Source organism: Centruroides sculpturatus, unplaced genomic scaffold (assembly GCF_000671375.1).
Source record: "Centruroides sculpturatus isolate CEXI.00-Female unplaced genomic scaffold, Cexi_2.0 scaffold290, whole genome shotgun sequence".
NCBI lineage: Eukaryota > Metazoa > Arthropoda > Arachnida > Scorpiones > Buthidae > Centruroides > Centruroides sculpturatus.
In genome coordinates this window covers 698670-715028 of record NW_019384526.1, presented here as the reverse complement: position 1 = coordinate 715028, position 16359 = coordinate 698670, and the positions used below count along the sequence as shown (strand labels likewise).

Genomic DNA, 16359 nt, shown 5'->3' with positions numbered 1-16359 from the left:
ATTACATTTGCTTAAACCGTATCAAAAAATACATAAAGAACAAACAAACAAACAAACAAACCTTCTTCATTACATAATACATAAATAAATTATTTATTTTTTTAGAAAAATATCTAGCATATTATTTTAAAAAATAAATAAAAATATACTATTCGATATTATAAAGATTAACAAAACTGTATTTTTGTTTTTCTCTCCCCAAGAAATCTTAAAGATAAATTATTATATAACTAAAACAAATATTTAAACAAGAGATAAAAACTGTCCAAAACTGTAGTATATAAGAATAACTTTAAAATAAATAAACGGCATGATTATAAATGTTGTGTGATGAGTAACCATCGCTAAATATCCCACCATCATGTTCTACCATTTTGAACGAATTAAATGTGAAATTTCTTTTCTCCTGAAGATTTTACCGTATCGGCCACATGAATATATAATTTTAAAGATATGTAATAGTTACAAATACGATTTTATAAAGCGCTAGCTATAATAGTGTCAATATGGCAACAGATAACAGGTGAGAGTACTTTTATTTTCTACGTCCATTTTTCACAGTTGAATTTAAACTGTGTGTAATGTATTTGTTGTAAACTTTTATAAAGTATTTTGTACATTTTTTGCAATTGCTTTTTAAGTTGTAGTGAGTGGCATTATTAAGAAAAATTTGAAATTTTTTTATTATATCAATATTACTTCCTCCGACTCTCTGACTAAAAACTGAATTCTTTGTGGACTTCGCTCAGGTTTTCTAATGCCTTTCGCCATTGTATTATTTAAGTGTTTCCTTATTTATTGAGTAGTAAAATTAAACTAATTTTATGCTTAAATTTGTTTCTACATAGGGTGAATATTTAAAAAAAATTTAATAAGCTAATCATTGTTTTTGTTTAATTTAACTTTGAATATTATTACACTTATTTAAAATATGTAAATTTAAAATGTATTACAGCACACAATGTGTTTAAAAGGCTCACAATTTCATTAAATCCATTGATTTATATATATATATTAACACCAATAAAAATTATACGTTAATGTATTGTTTGTGCACACGAAGAAGACACCTGATGACATAGGTCTCACGTGATTACCAGACACTTCTATTATTTGTTTAGGGGTGTAGCTTACCTTAATTTTTTTATTATTTATAGTTATAGCGCTTTTCCAAAAATAAAACATTGTTTAACATTCAACTGTTGAAAAAAAATTACTCACTAATGAAGGGTTCACTAATAATCTAGTAGCAAAATAATTTGTATTAATTATTAAAAATAGCCCGATCATTTAGGCTATCTTTGGATGTTTAGACAATTTGATAATTAACAATGAGTCTATTCAGTATTAATCTTCGATTAAATATCGACCGTATTTTATCAATATACTGTCATATTCTGTGACATTATCGTTTCGACGTAGGTCAGTTTTTCTACGGATAAATAATGTCTTTTATCTCGTCACCTTCTGTATCATACGAACATTAATTAATCTGCTTGTCTGCGAAAATTAAATTTAATGCTTAATTTAAATTCTATAACGATTCCAGCAGTTATTTCCTACTTCAGAGTTGCCTAAAATAATTATATAAATTTAAAAATTGAAAATTTTAATTTAGTTTGAGTTTCTCACATGATCAAAATATTTGAGATCTGACCTCAGTAACATCCACCAAGATCATAAAATGAAAAATAATTTTGTTGGATTATGAGAAATTTTTCTATTTTAAGAATGTTTAAAAACATTATGACACAATAACACATAGTTAAAATTATATACGGTGTCACCTGTTATAAGATTTTATTAAAAAATAACTTTTATATTATTAAAAGTTTATCCAGTTCTCAGGTATAATGTAAGACAGATGTCGACACAAATACACACTTGCACACACACACACAGAATTTTTCCTGTCAAAATATCAAGAAATATAAAAAGAGGAGGGGGATCCACTCACTGACACTTGCAATTACTATAGTTTCATTTTGCTATGTGTCTTGGAACGGTTAAATTTAATTATTTTCTTTCGAAATCTGTTAAACTGGGATTCGTAAAATCGAGATACAGCAGTATTTTCATGTTTTTATCAATTTACAAGGACCCTTTCGGAGCTGGAAAGAGATGTGATGAAGCTCGAACCGATTTCAAGTTTCATCACAACTGCACCATAAGCTACAAAAATGTGCTTACAAATCGATAAAATCAACAAAGCAGATTTTATAATACACATATCACTTCCATATTTTTAGATAATCTATTACCATCTACAAAAGAATAATAAACTAAATGATCGTCAATTTGGATTCAAAAAAGGGCGTTTTACAATCCAAGCAGCCCTCAGAGTTTAGAATCTTCAAACGCTTGAACAAGACTGAATGATGCTTCACCAATATTCAAGTGATTCTAAGAAAATACACAGCAGGACGACAGGATATTATTCCAAGAACATTACAATTGGAAGAAAGGTCACCAGAGGTTGCCCACATGGCTCGAGGAGTGGGCCAGGCCTCTGGAACCTAGGCTATGACAGCCTGCTAGAAGAATTCAATTAAAGGAAAGATACAAAAATACAGGCTTTTGCCGATGATGTTAAATTGATGATTTCGGATAAAAGCAGAAAAGGACAATAAAGCAACAAGGAAAATAGGTGAGTGGAGCCAGAAACATAAACTTTAGATTAACTATACGAAATGTGGGATACTAGTGAGTACAAAGAAGATAAAGGACAATTAAAGAAATAAGCCGGAATATACATAAAGGGGAATAAGGTAAAAAATGTCAATGAGATGCAGTATCTAGGAATTTATTTTGACAGGGCCCTTACCTGGAAAAGTCCCGTAAAAAACCCATCAAAAAATGCTTCAAAAAATAAATATACTTTTGCAAACATCTCCTAAAGTTTGAGGTCTCAATTACAAATCTACAAAGTTAATATATAAAGCGGCAATCGAGCCGACAATTTTATATGGGTACAAGTGTGGGGAGAAGCCATTAGCAGAACAGAAATAAAGAGGAAACTATGAATGATCCAAAGAAAATTTATGATAAATATCTGTAAAGCGTATAGAACTGGTCCGACTAATGGCATGTTAGTACTGTATTGGCAAACATCCTACAAATTGACCTTAAAGCAAAACAACTGGGAATGGACGTTAATAAAAGACGACATCAGCAGTTTTAATGCTAAGGATATTAAAAATAAAATTAAGAATAAATTACTACCCCCGAATAGCAATAACCTCATACAAGAAATAAAAGACAACCAAATTGAGAGGCGACATGGATAAACACCCTTCACAAGCTATCAATTACGAAACAAACATGGAAAACAAGGATGTCTGTCCACAGAGAAGACTGCTGGAGAGTATTTACGGACGGTTCGAGGAGGGCAGAAGGAGTTGGTTGTGGGATCGTAATCTTTGACCCAAAGAACATTAAGACTTATCAGGCTAGCCTTAAAATGGCGAATTATTGCACAATCACGCAAGCAGAGCTTTGAGGTGTTTTCAAAGCCTTACAACATATTGACAAAAAATCCCAATGACATAAATGACCTATAATAATATACACTGACAGCAGGGTAGTTATTCACACTCTTAAAAACCAAAATACAAGAACTTTACTTGCACAGGATATAAAAGAATTGGCAGTAACAAAATACTCAAATTTCATTCGATCCCGGCCATATACGATGTAATGTAATGTTAATGTGTGTGTGGGTGGAAATAGGTGGCAGCATTTTGTTTATATTTACCCACTTCGAAGCTTAATAACTCCTGTACCTTTTGTCGAAATTTTCTGAAATTTTGCAAGGAAATTTGTATATTACGGACTTTAATGCTTTTAAATTTTAATAATTAAAAGACAAGGAAGTTGGGAGTCAGAGGGAGTTACATTTTGTATCTCGAGTGGGATAGGTCTTTATGAAAATTTTACTCGTTATTACCATATACAAATTTTTTTTCATTATAAAACTCGTCACTATCTTCAAAATTAAGCTTTTTGCCGTTTTATAAGAATTAATAATATTAAAATGTTATAAAAAGTTATCATAACAGAGAGATTATAAGTTATTTTTCCTGGAAAGTTACACAACTCGTTGCTGGATTTTTATTACCATTAATTTTATCCTTTATTTAACGTAGATAACGATATATTCAACTGATACGATTACTGTTTAGATTATTATAAAAAATTTTATATTATTATAAATGTATTAAAGAATTTCTTTACGAATTAGGTCGCTCGATACGTTTTTTTAAGTAAAGATTTTTTAAATAAACAAAAAAATCCTGTATGTATGTCATAATCAGCGTTTTTATTGAAGAAATTGAGAGCATTTACACTTTAAAAAGCTTTATTATATAAATTTTAATAATATTTAATTGATTATTTATATAAATTATTGAAAATTATACTGTATTTTTTTACGTGTAAGGAAAAAAAATTAAATGAATTGACTAATTGTACCAATTAAAACAAATTTTATATGCTACAGTTTGCATTTTTTTAAATTATTACAATAGTTTAATTAGATCTGAAAAGGTTAAAAATGACTTTCTATGAAATCTGACAGAGATATTTAAAGTAAAAGAGTAAAGAATAACAAAGCAGTAAATTAAAAATTTTCATGTTATTTACACTTATCTGCTATTAACCAATGGCAGAGAATAGTGGACATTGTAATTTTGGCTTAGTTGCAACCGATAAGCAGTTAGCTTTAAATAAAGAAAAGGCATAGAAGCGAATTTCGTGGTTAACAGGTAAGTAAATTTAATGTAAAATTATAATAGAAATATCCAATTTTAATCAATTTTTACGATCGATAAATCGAAAAACTCGCTTATAAATTATACATGGAACTACGAAAGTATTTCTGTTATTAATTAGGTCATTTAAATTTTTCTCTTTACGTTTTGTGTGTATTAAATAATCTACACGTGAAAAATAAATAGAAATATATATCATGTATAAATTGCATGGTTTTATTTGTATTTATTATTTTATTAACATTAATTTAGCAGGAGTTATGTCGATTTTTCTTCATTTATTTTACTGGTAAAGGAGGCGAATAAAAAAGAAATGAATGTGATTTATTTTCAAGTAAGGGCGTAAAGTTGCCGTAATGTTTAACAGGTTTCATCCAGAAATCCCTCTAATCCCGTACTCTGTTGCATAAAGTTACAATCTACAAGACTAATATGTATGTATCTTGTAGCAATTGTAACTCGTTACTGATTATCAGTAATTTGAAGCTTAAGACTAGTAGCTTGTAACTTGTTACTAAACGTTTAATTGAATACATTTTGCTTGTATTTTGTAACTTATAAAGCCTTTGAAATAACTACAAGAGTTTTATGCAACAGAGACCCGGGCGCAGTCTGTTAAACTTCTTGGCAACGTCACTCTAACAGTAATTTCCCATCACCAAAATAGGTTTAATGTATTCCTTCTTACTCGGTGTCATGCTTTTCCTGTATAAGTATAAACAAAAATCTACATAACTTCAAGACTTATGGCACAATCTGTATATTTCCTAGTATCAAACTGTAAAACAAAGAAGTATTTTTGAATATTTTGAATTTAGTATACAATTAAAATGTTTATTTTAGATAAAAACTTCCTTTTTGAATACAGAAACATCGTCGTATATGTTTAATTATGCTGCATTGATATGAATTTATACTATAGATTCCGCTTCCGCTAATCGTATCCATCATGTATTAAACTTTAGCTTTTACGACTGATATAAATTTCCTGTTATAACTGTCTAAAAATTGATATATTTTACCATTTTATATATTTTATCAGCCATTTTTTGGTGTATAATTTACAAAGTACATTTCCCTGAGCCTGTGGGAAATGTTTCAAATACTTTAAATTAAAAAAGGCATAAAAATTATAATAATTTAATGCTGTTTTAATTTTATTCCTGTATTATTTTACCTACTAAGAAATATTTCATCACATGGATTCTTCTGAAGATGACAAGATTTATACTCTAAAAGGATTTAGATAAAAAAAATAAAAGAAATGTTTCGTTAAGTCTTTGTCAAACTGCTATATTTTAAACATGTCAAACTAGATACGTAACTTTTTATTTATGATCTTTTTGTTTTATAAATATTTAAAACAAAAATAACAAAGTTATAAGTAAATAAATGAAAAAAAATCTAATTATTTTCATTTAATAGAAACGAAATTCTTTTATAATTAGCAATAATGTTTAATACAGTCAAACCTCCAATAAAAGACACCATTTTTTTCAAGAACGTTAAACAAAAATGCACACAAAGTAACCTCCAAATAATGTAAATGTTTTATGTTCTTATCGGTGGCCGTTGTTCAGAGGTTTGACTGTTTATTGTTCTTAACTGAATAATATAAAATTAAAAATGTTTTTTAAATGGTTCTTTTGGATAATAAATGCATAACCGTTTTAATAACGATAAAGAAAATGGAAATAGTAAAATAGATAATGGTATGCAGAGGCGAATCTTCATAGGGACTAATAGGTCCTAAGCCCTGGGCCTCCAAGTGCCAAGGGCCCATATTAATAATATAATAATAATGATAATTTAGCGATTAAACAAAATTTTTTCTATATAATAGTGAGGAAGATAAATTACAACTAAATTTCTGGCACCTAAACGTGATAATTTGGGGCTTGTACAGAGCCCCCAATGAACTTTCGAAGTGTGTGCAGATGGTGAATGATAGATTAATCCAGTCTTATTGTCTTCAAAGCTCGCCAGTGGCCCGTCACATTTATACGTCGACCAAATGGAGTTTCGATGTTTAACACGTAAACAGAAACTAATTTGCTTGAAGAAATTTCTTCCGGGATGCACCCTTCCCTGTCAGATTGCCTTGTTCTACATATTAATTTAATCCTAGTGCCATCGAATCTGACTCTATTAGCAAAGGTTGCTTCTCCAGTTCTTGTCACTCCAAACACAGAGAATCACAGAAACGTACTCACTGTGATAAATACCCTGAATTGCATGTAGTTTTTTTCCAAATAATGTACTCAATACGGCATAGTAAAATTTTGCTCTGTATTTTAAGAAAATTGAATTAAAATGTTACTCATTATAGCCTATTAAAGACATAAGTGAATCGTGTTGAACGCATTTTAACGTTTTAATGTTAATTGTAAATGGTTATATATGTGTCACGTGCTGCAAATTGTTTAAACTATTTCAGTTTTGAAATTTCCGGAAAGAAGTATTTAAATCCTTTATTTAATATAATTTTTAATAAAGACCTTTTATGTATTAAGCTAATTTATTGTTCAAAAATATACTAATTTATATCTTTAACAGCAAAATGAAGTTACCAGAAATTGATGTGGACCTTTTACCTTTAAAAGTAGTTCTGTTTTGTTTATTTGGAGGTATTTTATTTAGCATTTTAAAGAATATTAATTGATAAAATGAAATAATACATGTGTATTTTTAAAATTTCAGCTCATGCGTGTCTAATTCCTTACATGACTATACACATGAAAGATCTTGGAATTTCTGTAGAAGAGACTTCTTACATTTACACATTTCTACCCTTTACACAAATTATGGGTTCCCCACTAGCAGGTGCAGTGGCTGATAAATTAGGGCAATACAAGCCAGTTTTAATCATTTCTCTCTTATTAACTTCAGCTTTCAGTACAGCCATTATGTTTGTACCTCCAGCAGCCAACACTTATGAGCATGTTCCTCATCGCTACATAACATGTAACTCTTCGGAATTAAATTTAATAATTGAAAGTTGTAACCAAAAATGCGAAAATAATTCAAATGTCAGGTATGATCTATTTGCTTCAAGTTGTGATAAGAGATGTTTCAATTCTTTACATGGTAATTTGAACTCCAGCTACGAAACAAACATGACTTCATCCATATCCATTACAAATATACACTTAGATATGCCAGAACTAAAAGAAGATCTTTGCAGTTACTCAATTTCAGCATCTAAGACCCCTCTGCTTTGTTATTCGGAAGATATAGATGATGAAAACTGCACTATCAATTGCAACATAACTTTAGTCTCCAATACTAACGAAACCAATTACTTAAACGGAAATTGTTTCCATACTAACACTAATAAACGCTTAACTGTATGGATATATTTTGGGTTAAGGGTCATGTTTCAAATATTTGTGGCTATCTGCATTTCACTAACTGATGCTACCACGTTACATATGGTAGAATCGCATGGTGGACAGTATGGACGCCAAAGATTTTGGGCTATATTAGCTACTGCAATCTTCTCCCCCGTTACTGGAATCTTAGTAGATTTCGTGAGTGAAAAAGGGCATAACGATTACTCTCCCGCATTTTATTTCTTTAACGGATTAACTATATTAACAGTTTTTGCTGTAGCTTCACTTAAAATGGAGTTGGCCCTACCCGAAGAAAACATATGGAAAAATGCAGTCAAGCTATTCAGATTACCAGTTGTTATAATTCTCTTTTTTATAATCTTCTGGTTAGGTACGGTATGGGGTTTCATAGAGTCGTTTCTCTTCTGGTATCTGTTAGATTTAGATAGTCCCACATATCTTCTTGGATTAACTCTCACTATTGGCTCTGGAATTGGTCTACCCTTTCTTCACTACTCAGAATGGTTCGTAAGACACATAGGACAAGTAAATCTGTTAATAATTGCACTGATGTTCTACTTCATCAGATGTTTTGGTTATTCTTTTATAAGTAACCCATGGTGGTGCATTCCATTCGAAGCCATGGAAGCATTTACTTATCACACCATGTGGGTTGCTGCAGCTACTTACAGTGCGAAGCTCTGTCCGAGGAGTCTTTTGGGAACAATGCAAGGATTTGTTAGTGGTATACATTATGGAGTTGGTAAGTAAATTGTAACATGTTTAATATGTAAAATAAATTCTATAATACTTTCTGTACTTTCAGGTCGTGGGTCCGGTAGTTTTATAGGTGGTAACATTATGAGTAATTACGGTGGAAGAATAGCTTTTCGTGCAATGGGAATAATTTCTGGTGGATTTTGTGTTATTTACGCTTTGATTCATTATGGAGTTGTTAGAAAATTTAATGAAAAAGAAGAAAAAATGAAAAAAGCAATTGAATTAGAACTTTCCATTGCTGAAGGTAAGGTTCGTTACACGACACATCTCATGCCATGCCCTACTTTAGGGAAAGATTCTAGGTTTAAAATATACTTAATATCCTGTAATTGATAAATAAATATCGATAATTTTTTATTAACTGTTAACATATTTGTATACAGAATTATATTATTCTCACAAATATATAGAAATATTGAATTTTCTTTTTTCAAAAATAGCGATTGATTTGTATACTTATTTTTGAATTATTTACTTTGGGATCAGAATACTTTAGATATACATTTTACATAATTTATTACATAAATATTTAAAGTATATAATAATATACAACACAAATAAAACAAGTACAGTATATGGCAGAAAGAACATGACTTTTACAGTATATTAGATGGCATATCGTTATAAAATTTAGCAAACTGTTACGTACAGTACTATAATTAAACTCTGCGACAGTACATGTTGTCCAAATAGACCCTATTAAATTAAATGCAAACAATTCCCTATTCACTTTAAGATTTTGCATTATGCCCATCTCCTTTACAGCAAAAAATCCAGCAACGAGTTGTGTAACTTTCCTGACAATAACATTTGAAATTGCGTGTAATGCCATCTGTTATCATCTTTTATTATAAAAACTTATATATAATTAATTATTACGAAAAAGCCAAAAAACTTAATTTTGAGGATGGATGTGAGTTTTATTAAAATTTATAAATGCTAATAATGAACAAAATATTTATAAAATCTGACTCTACTGGAGATACAGACTCCCTTTTATCTCCCGACCTTTAATCACCGACAGGAGTTATTAAGCTTTAAAGAAGGAGAACAAAATCGTGCCCCCACATTCACTAACATCCATACATACAGGAGAAAATACCCGCATTTTTTTTACATTTCTGAACGTTTTAAGGTGTCCTAAATTAAAAAAATGTGAACATTTAGGGGATCGTTCTTTGACCGATCATTAACTTCGACTACATTACACATAAAGAACAATTAAACTTAATTTATTTAAACACTACTGAAATATTTTCCTTTGATATTTTTCTATAATTTAAAATTTATTATTGTTTTTAATTGTATCTGTGTCTTGTTAAAATCTATAATTTATCTTACATAGGAAAATGAATTTATTCACATTAGAAAGAGCAAAATTACTGGGCTGCTGAAATATTCAACTTATAATATTTAATTTTTCAGATATTCCACCAGAAGAGGATCCACTTTCAGGAGAAGGAGAGATGCCAGATGAATTGAAACGTTATTTAGCACAAGCACGAAAATCGATAGAAAGTAGAGGACCAGTTTTATAAATGATTAATTGTATATATTTAAAAGTAGTAGTTTTATAAAGTTTTGTTTTATTAAACTATAATCAAGCAATTTCATTTTTTAAAGACATTTTTACAAAATGAAATGCTTTAAACTTGATTAATCAAGTAAAAAATAATAATAATAAAGAAAATATTTAGTAGTGAATGTGTATTTTTGTTTTAATTATGTAATTAATACTAGGGAGGGAAGTAGTAAATACTTAAAAAATTAAATAAATTTTATCAACAAATTTAACTTATTTTAGTGCTGCAAGATCCATTCTTAATTTATCCAGTCCTTAATGTATATAAAATAATAAAGAATATGTTACTTTTATAAAAATTAGGTCAGGTGTCTTCATGTCCAGAAAGACGTTAGCCCAAATTTCAAGTGAGGTTGATTAATAACTTTGAATCTCGTATGTTATCAACCAGTTTTGAATTGTGAAAGATTAAAAGTTTAATGTAAGAAATTAACTTATGTATAAAGCATTTAAAATGAAATTACAAAACGTGTCTGTCAATAGAATAGGTCATAGGTCATTCGACGTTAGAAGCGTATTAAAATCTTTGGCATTTGTAGCGTGTAAGAAACTAGGACAAGAGAGTCAGCAAGGAGATTATAAAATTTTTAAAAAGTTTTCTGTGTTCTAGAAATAATATCTTGTAATTAAATTTTTTATATAAATACTTTACTAGTTTGAAGAATAATTTTTATTTAATCTTGAGTAATATATTTAACTTCATACAAAGTCTTTATAATTATTTTTATGATTATAAAGATTTGTGTGAAGTTAAATATGGTTTAATACAATGATTTAATACAAATAAGTCAATAAATTATATTTAATATCATATTAAAATAGGATAAAAAATGCCGTTTTAATAAATGTACAATTAATTTTAATAGTTAACTACAATACAATTAAAGATATTATTAAGTATATGAGCTAAGACAGAAGTGATTCAATTAGTCACATTAACAAATATTTTATTCTATTCCTGTCCAAAAGCCATAAAAAATATATAGATTATAAACATTAAAATAAAAAGGAATTCTTGACACATCACTTTCATGTTATGAGTGTCTGAGTTCAGGAGCCGAGTTAAAAATCCTCTTGGTTATTCTTTATATATTTGATTACAGCAGAATTTATTTGAAAAATCACTTAAATTTTAACGTTAAAGCTATAATAATACACAATGATACGCACACCGCAATTTGGAAAATACTGCCTTATGAAACCTATACTGCACATGAATGTACAATACACACAACTCTTTTAAAACCTCAATTAAAATACAATTATTCATATAAATATTTGTTAACAAATTAATTAATTGTAATAAGATTATTATCTATTTAAGCAATAGTACTGAAAGCGATTATGATTAAAGATTAATGAATATTTTAGACTTTATACTCAAGACGAATAAAATATTATGTAACGTTGACATGGAATAGGGTACAAAGATTCTTTTGAATAAATGCAGAGAAGTAAATAATAAATTTCATCTCTGTAGATTAAAAATAACTTAAATTATCGCAAAATCAAAATGCAAAGATTGCAAATTGTTAAACTTCAGAAAGCTTCAGGGGTAACCTATTCAATTACAGAAAAGCAATAAATGAACATTGTTCAAAAATTAATTTAGAATGATGGTTTACATTTGCATAATAATTAATTTACTGGTGTTGCTTATGTTCGTTCACATAGTTATTCTTCTCTGTTGTGTTCTGGACCCACAACTCAATACAGTAATAGATATGAAGAAAAACGTACTCTACTCACAGAATTGATAGTTTGGTGCATAATTTAATAATTTACAAACAAGCAGAACATTTCATAATAAGATAACAGTGAATACAGAATAAAGTAATCGAACTCCGGAATAATAAAGATAAACATTCATAAAGTAAAAAGCAGTAATATTTATTGCACAGAAAAATGTGAACAGAAAAATATTTCTCAGTTTTCGAGTATCATTTTTTATCGGAAATGATTATTTTTTAATTTCACATCTAAATTGAGTTTGTTTTCTTTATTGGTGAGAATAGTGAAGCAAGTGTAACAAGTCAAGTACTTTACTGCAAAAGTAAAGTACTTAACTTGTTAGTATAGTAAATATAAAGGTTTTATTGCATATTTGTGTTATTTTGGCAGACAATAGATTGAATAAATAAGCTTTTTGTGTAGTTTTGTTTCATTATATAAGCAATAAAACCTTTATATTTACTATACTAACAAGTCAAGTACTTTATATATGTATTATATATGTATATATTATATGTTAAATTAGAATATATATATTTTTTAATTTTAATTTAACATATCTGTGCGCAAATTCTTTGTGTTTACAGCTACCTACGTTAAAAATATCGAAACCGATGATGTAAGACATTATTCTGCCATGTTTCCTGTTCGTCACACAAATTGTTATCACTAAATCCGTATAACTTCAATCATTAGCACATTTGATTTGCATAGATAATGTCGAGAAACACTTTAAAAAATTATATAATAATTGAATAATCATACACACAGCCAATGTTTCGTAATTAATTAATTATAGTCAATTTCCTTATAGAATATTCGAGATTGTTTTAATCCTGTCCCTCTCCCCGAAAGGGATTTAAAAAAATCTTTTCTTCATGTACGTTCTCATGACGTCCTCTGTGTACCAAATTTCAACTTTCAATTCCTAACCGTTTGGCCTCTGCGCTTATTATTATTATTATTATTATTATCTACCTATCTCGATTATAGATTATATATATAGATTCAATTCACAAAATACTTTTTACATTAACTATTGTCCTATAGTGGCAGTTAATGTCTCGAATGTAAATATGAAGAAAATATAAAAAGAAATTAACCTACTTAAAAAAGTCATTTGCGAACAGTATATGAAAGGTTTGAATTTAGGTAATTCTTATATTACCAACTAAATTTTACTCTATATAATGTCACTGCCGAAAAAAAAGTTTGTTTGATACTCTTCTATAATATATCACTACAGACACCATTGAAACAGGGTTAATACTCTATGCAAGGCGTTGCAACGTGTGATTTTACTTCAGTAATTTAGTTTAAGGGATTGCCGTGAATACAAAGTTTAAAAAAATAACCACCCCTGGAGGTTCTTAGCTTTAACAATCGAAATCATCGCTACTGAAATTGTGAGCCAAAAAATAGCTCTGAAAATATCGTACAAGAAAGATTTTCATGCGTAGTTATCTGCGGTTGACCTTTGCTGTAATTTAAAGAAAACTCTGTGAATCCGTTCTGTTACACACAAAGAGAATGAATACTAACAATATCTTATGTAATGTCTCATGCTTAAAACAAACTCTGTCTTGGTGATTTTCGAACTTTTATAATAGATCATTCGCAAATGATTTGACACGAACGTCGATTTTCAATTATTTCTCTCTACAATATGCGATCATTTTCATTTCTGCAGTTGTTCAAATTGGACTTTTATATAACTTTGAAAAATTAGCATTATCAATCCTTTTTGAGTTTATTCCAAGCAAAGAACACATTAAATGTGTAATTTATCAACATCAGTGTTATTTACCGTTGTTTTCTTTCTTGAAAAAGCAATCTTAAATAATGACTTAAAACCACCATTTTGATAGTTCATTACTGCTCCTATAATGTTCCTTTGCAAACAGAGCCGTGTAACAGTACAAAAAATGTCATGTTGTGTGTGCTAATTTCCTACCTACGCATTACACTTGAAGTTTGAAAATCAATTCAGATATGAATTTTGAAATACGAAAGAATTTTGTTCTTTCACATATAAGTCTATTGAAAGTTGCATTAATTTCATATCATGAATATTACAACGGTGACATATTTCTTCGCTGATGAAACATTCACCAATAACGAGATTTCATATGCTGTACATTAGTTATATTCAGTAGAATTAGATAAGAATATTTTGTTACATTTTCTGTTCCTTTTCGATGCATTCCTTAATTTTAAAAGTCCTGAAAGAATAGAATGCAATGTACTCGCCATCTGAAAAAGAACGAAACTCAAAATTATGTAGTTAAATTAAAATTTAAAAATGTCTTATAATTTTTTAAAGTTAGAAACTTATTAAATACTTATATGATTATAAACTGAAATAACCTTGAAAATAATTTTCTTATCCACAGCAAAGAAACCACCGATTGAAAGACACAAGGAAACTTTTCCAAATCTCTTCATAAAATCTAAAATCTTTAAAACGAAATATACAATAATCTCAATATCAGATACAATTAAAAGTTGTCAAGAACGTGTTATCATTGAATTTTATTTTAATGACATAATGCACCTTATTATGAGTAAAGTATTCTCATAAGTACATGCATACCTTGAGTTTCAGTTCCAGTTTGAGACTGCAATCTGCAAATTGACGAATATCTTGAAAACCATTCTGCATCTAAAAAGTAAGAAATTAGCTTTCGAAAAAAATAAATCGTTAACATGAATACTTACCGAAAATGCGAAACAAGACAGTAAACAACCCAAAATTGTAAACACGAAGGTACAAATTATGGACATTATTATGGCAATTATACGCATTGAATCATTCACATCTACAAATAGGTATGTGTAAAACCAAAAGTTGGTTATCCACATAACAGAAAAATACATAATGCAAAATGGATAATTAAGTTTAGTGTTAAGTTGATTGACGAAAATCCACAATTCTTGTTGTCGTAGCATCAATTCTTTCAATATATTCGGCATGTTCTTGTATTTCTTGTTCAATGAGGAAAGTTGAAACGAAACATTTTGAAATTCTATATAGGCGGTGAACAAGAATAAACCTACGAATAATATAGACAATGCAAATCCTGTTAATGCAGGTATCATACCTAGAGCATACAGAATAGAGCATAGCAGTGGCTCGCTTTCAAATTTTTTTCCTTTTTCTACTCCGGGATAATAAAAATATACATTCAGAAATTGAGACACAATAGTAGCCATTATTGTATAAAAAGATATGAACAAGGTAACCTTTCTAAGTGAAGAATTCTTTTTGCGTAACATTTCTCGTTGGAAGTATTCATGTTTTAAATCAATTTCTAAATTGACTTTGTTGTCATTTTTCGTAAGAATAGTTAAACACATAGAATAAATTAACTGACTTGCTGCAAAAGCAGCAGTTAATAGCATTGGCTGATTAGTTACATAATCAAGCCACCCTTTACAAATTGCGTATTTATTCAGTCCCGGTATTATCTGCCAGAAATACAACAAAGTCAATTGCCATAAAGCATATTTAATGAATCTGACATAATTATTTTTTAATTTAATAACTTTTAGCCTGAACACTTTTTTTCTGCGGCTACATATGATAAAAATATCGAAGCCAAAGATGATAGCTATCCTTACGAAAGGTTCTAACAAACAAGTCAAACAAATCTCTTCTTGTAAATTAGAATACATATTTCCTGTTGTTTGACACAAATTATGAGCAAAAATTTCAACTATTAAATCATGTTTGCATAAACTATATCGTCCATAAACAATTTATAATAATGTATATGAATTGAATATTAATATGATTTGCTTGATAATATATAAAATATAAGAAGGCATAAATTCATGATTAATTAATGAATTGAAGTCAGTTACCTTATTAATTAAGTAATCGATGTTAGTTTAATACTTTCTTTTTATAAAAATAATATCTTATTTAATAAAATATTATTTTAATAAACGTTAAATTTTTTCAGTATGAAAGTCTTGTTTTTTACCTTAGTTGGGCCATTTTTATATTATGCCCATTACTTAATATTTTAGTAAATAAATGTTTCTTGACACTTTTAGTTTCTTTGAAAAAACCATTTTAGCACAATTGAAGTGTTGAATTGTATAAAACAGTGAACAAGGTCAACAATGAAGTAGTTACATATAAAAAACAATTTCAAATCAT

General features: G+C 28.6%; 1 protein-coding gene and 1 long non-coding RNA gene across 3 annotated transcripts; one reads left to right on the top strand and one right to left on the bottom strand.

The window, feature by feature from the left end:
* Positions 1 to 460: 460 nt before the first annotated feature.
* LOC111622866 (major facilitator superfamily domain-containing protein 6-like) lies at positions 461 to 10467 on the top strand. Of its 2 annotated transcripts, none has more exons than XM_023365300.1 (5): positions 461 to 523; positions 7326 to 7396; positions 7470 to 8864; positions 8928 to 9125; positions 10307 to 10467. In XM_023365300.1, the coding sequence occupies exons 1-5, from the start codon at positions 507 to 509 to the stop codon at positions 10417 to 10419; spliced, it is 1794 nt and encodes a 597-aa protein (XP_023221068.1). In that variant the 5' UTR covers positions 461 to 506; the 3' UTR covers positions 10420 to 10467. The 2 variants fall into 2 exon arrangements, with proteins under 2 accessions (XP_023221068.1, XP_023221069.1); XM_023365301.1 differs by lacking the exon at positions 461 to 523 and adding an exon at positions 4573 to 4763.
* Positions 10468 to 13337: 2870 nt separating this feature from the next.
* Positions 13338 to 15769, bottom strand: LOC111622865. The gene is made up of 3 exons (XR_002756355.1): positions 14788 to 15769; positions 14562 to 14651; positions 13338 to 14447 (listed from the first exon to the last, which is right to left on the bottom strand). It is a non-coding gene; the product is annotated as an uncharacterized LOC111622865 (long non-coding RNA).
* Positions 15770 to 16359: the final 590 nt, after the last annotated feature.

Coding starts and splice junctions, on each gene's coding strand:
- LOC111622866 (XM_023365300.1), top strand. Junction 7,397..7,469: donor TCTGTTTTGTTTATTTGGAG/GTATTTTATTTA, acceptor TTAAAATTTCAG/CTCATGCGTGTCTAATTCCT. Junction 8,865..8,927: donor TGGTATACATTATGGAGTTG/GTAAGTAAATTG, acceptor CTGTACTTTCAG/GTCGTGGGTCCGGTAGTTTT.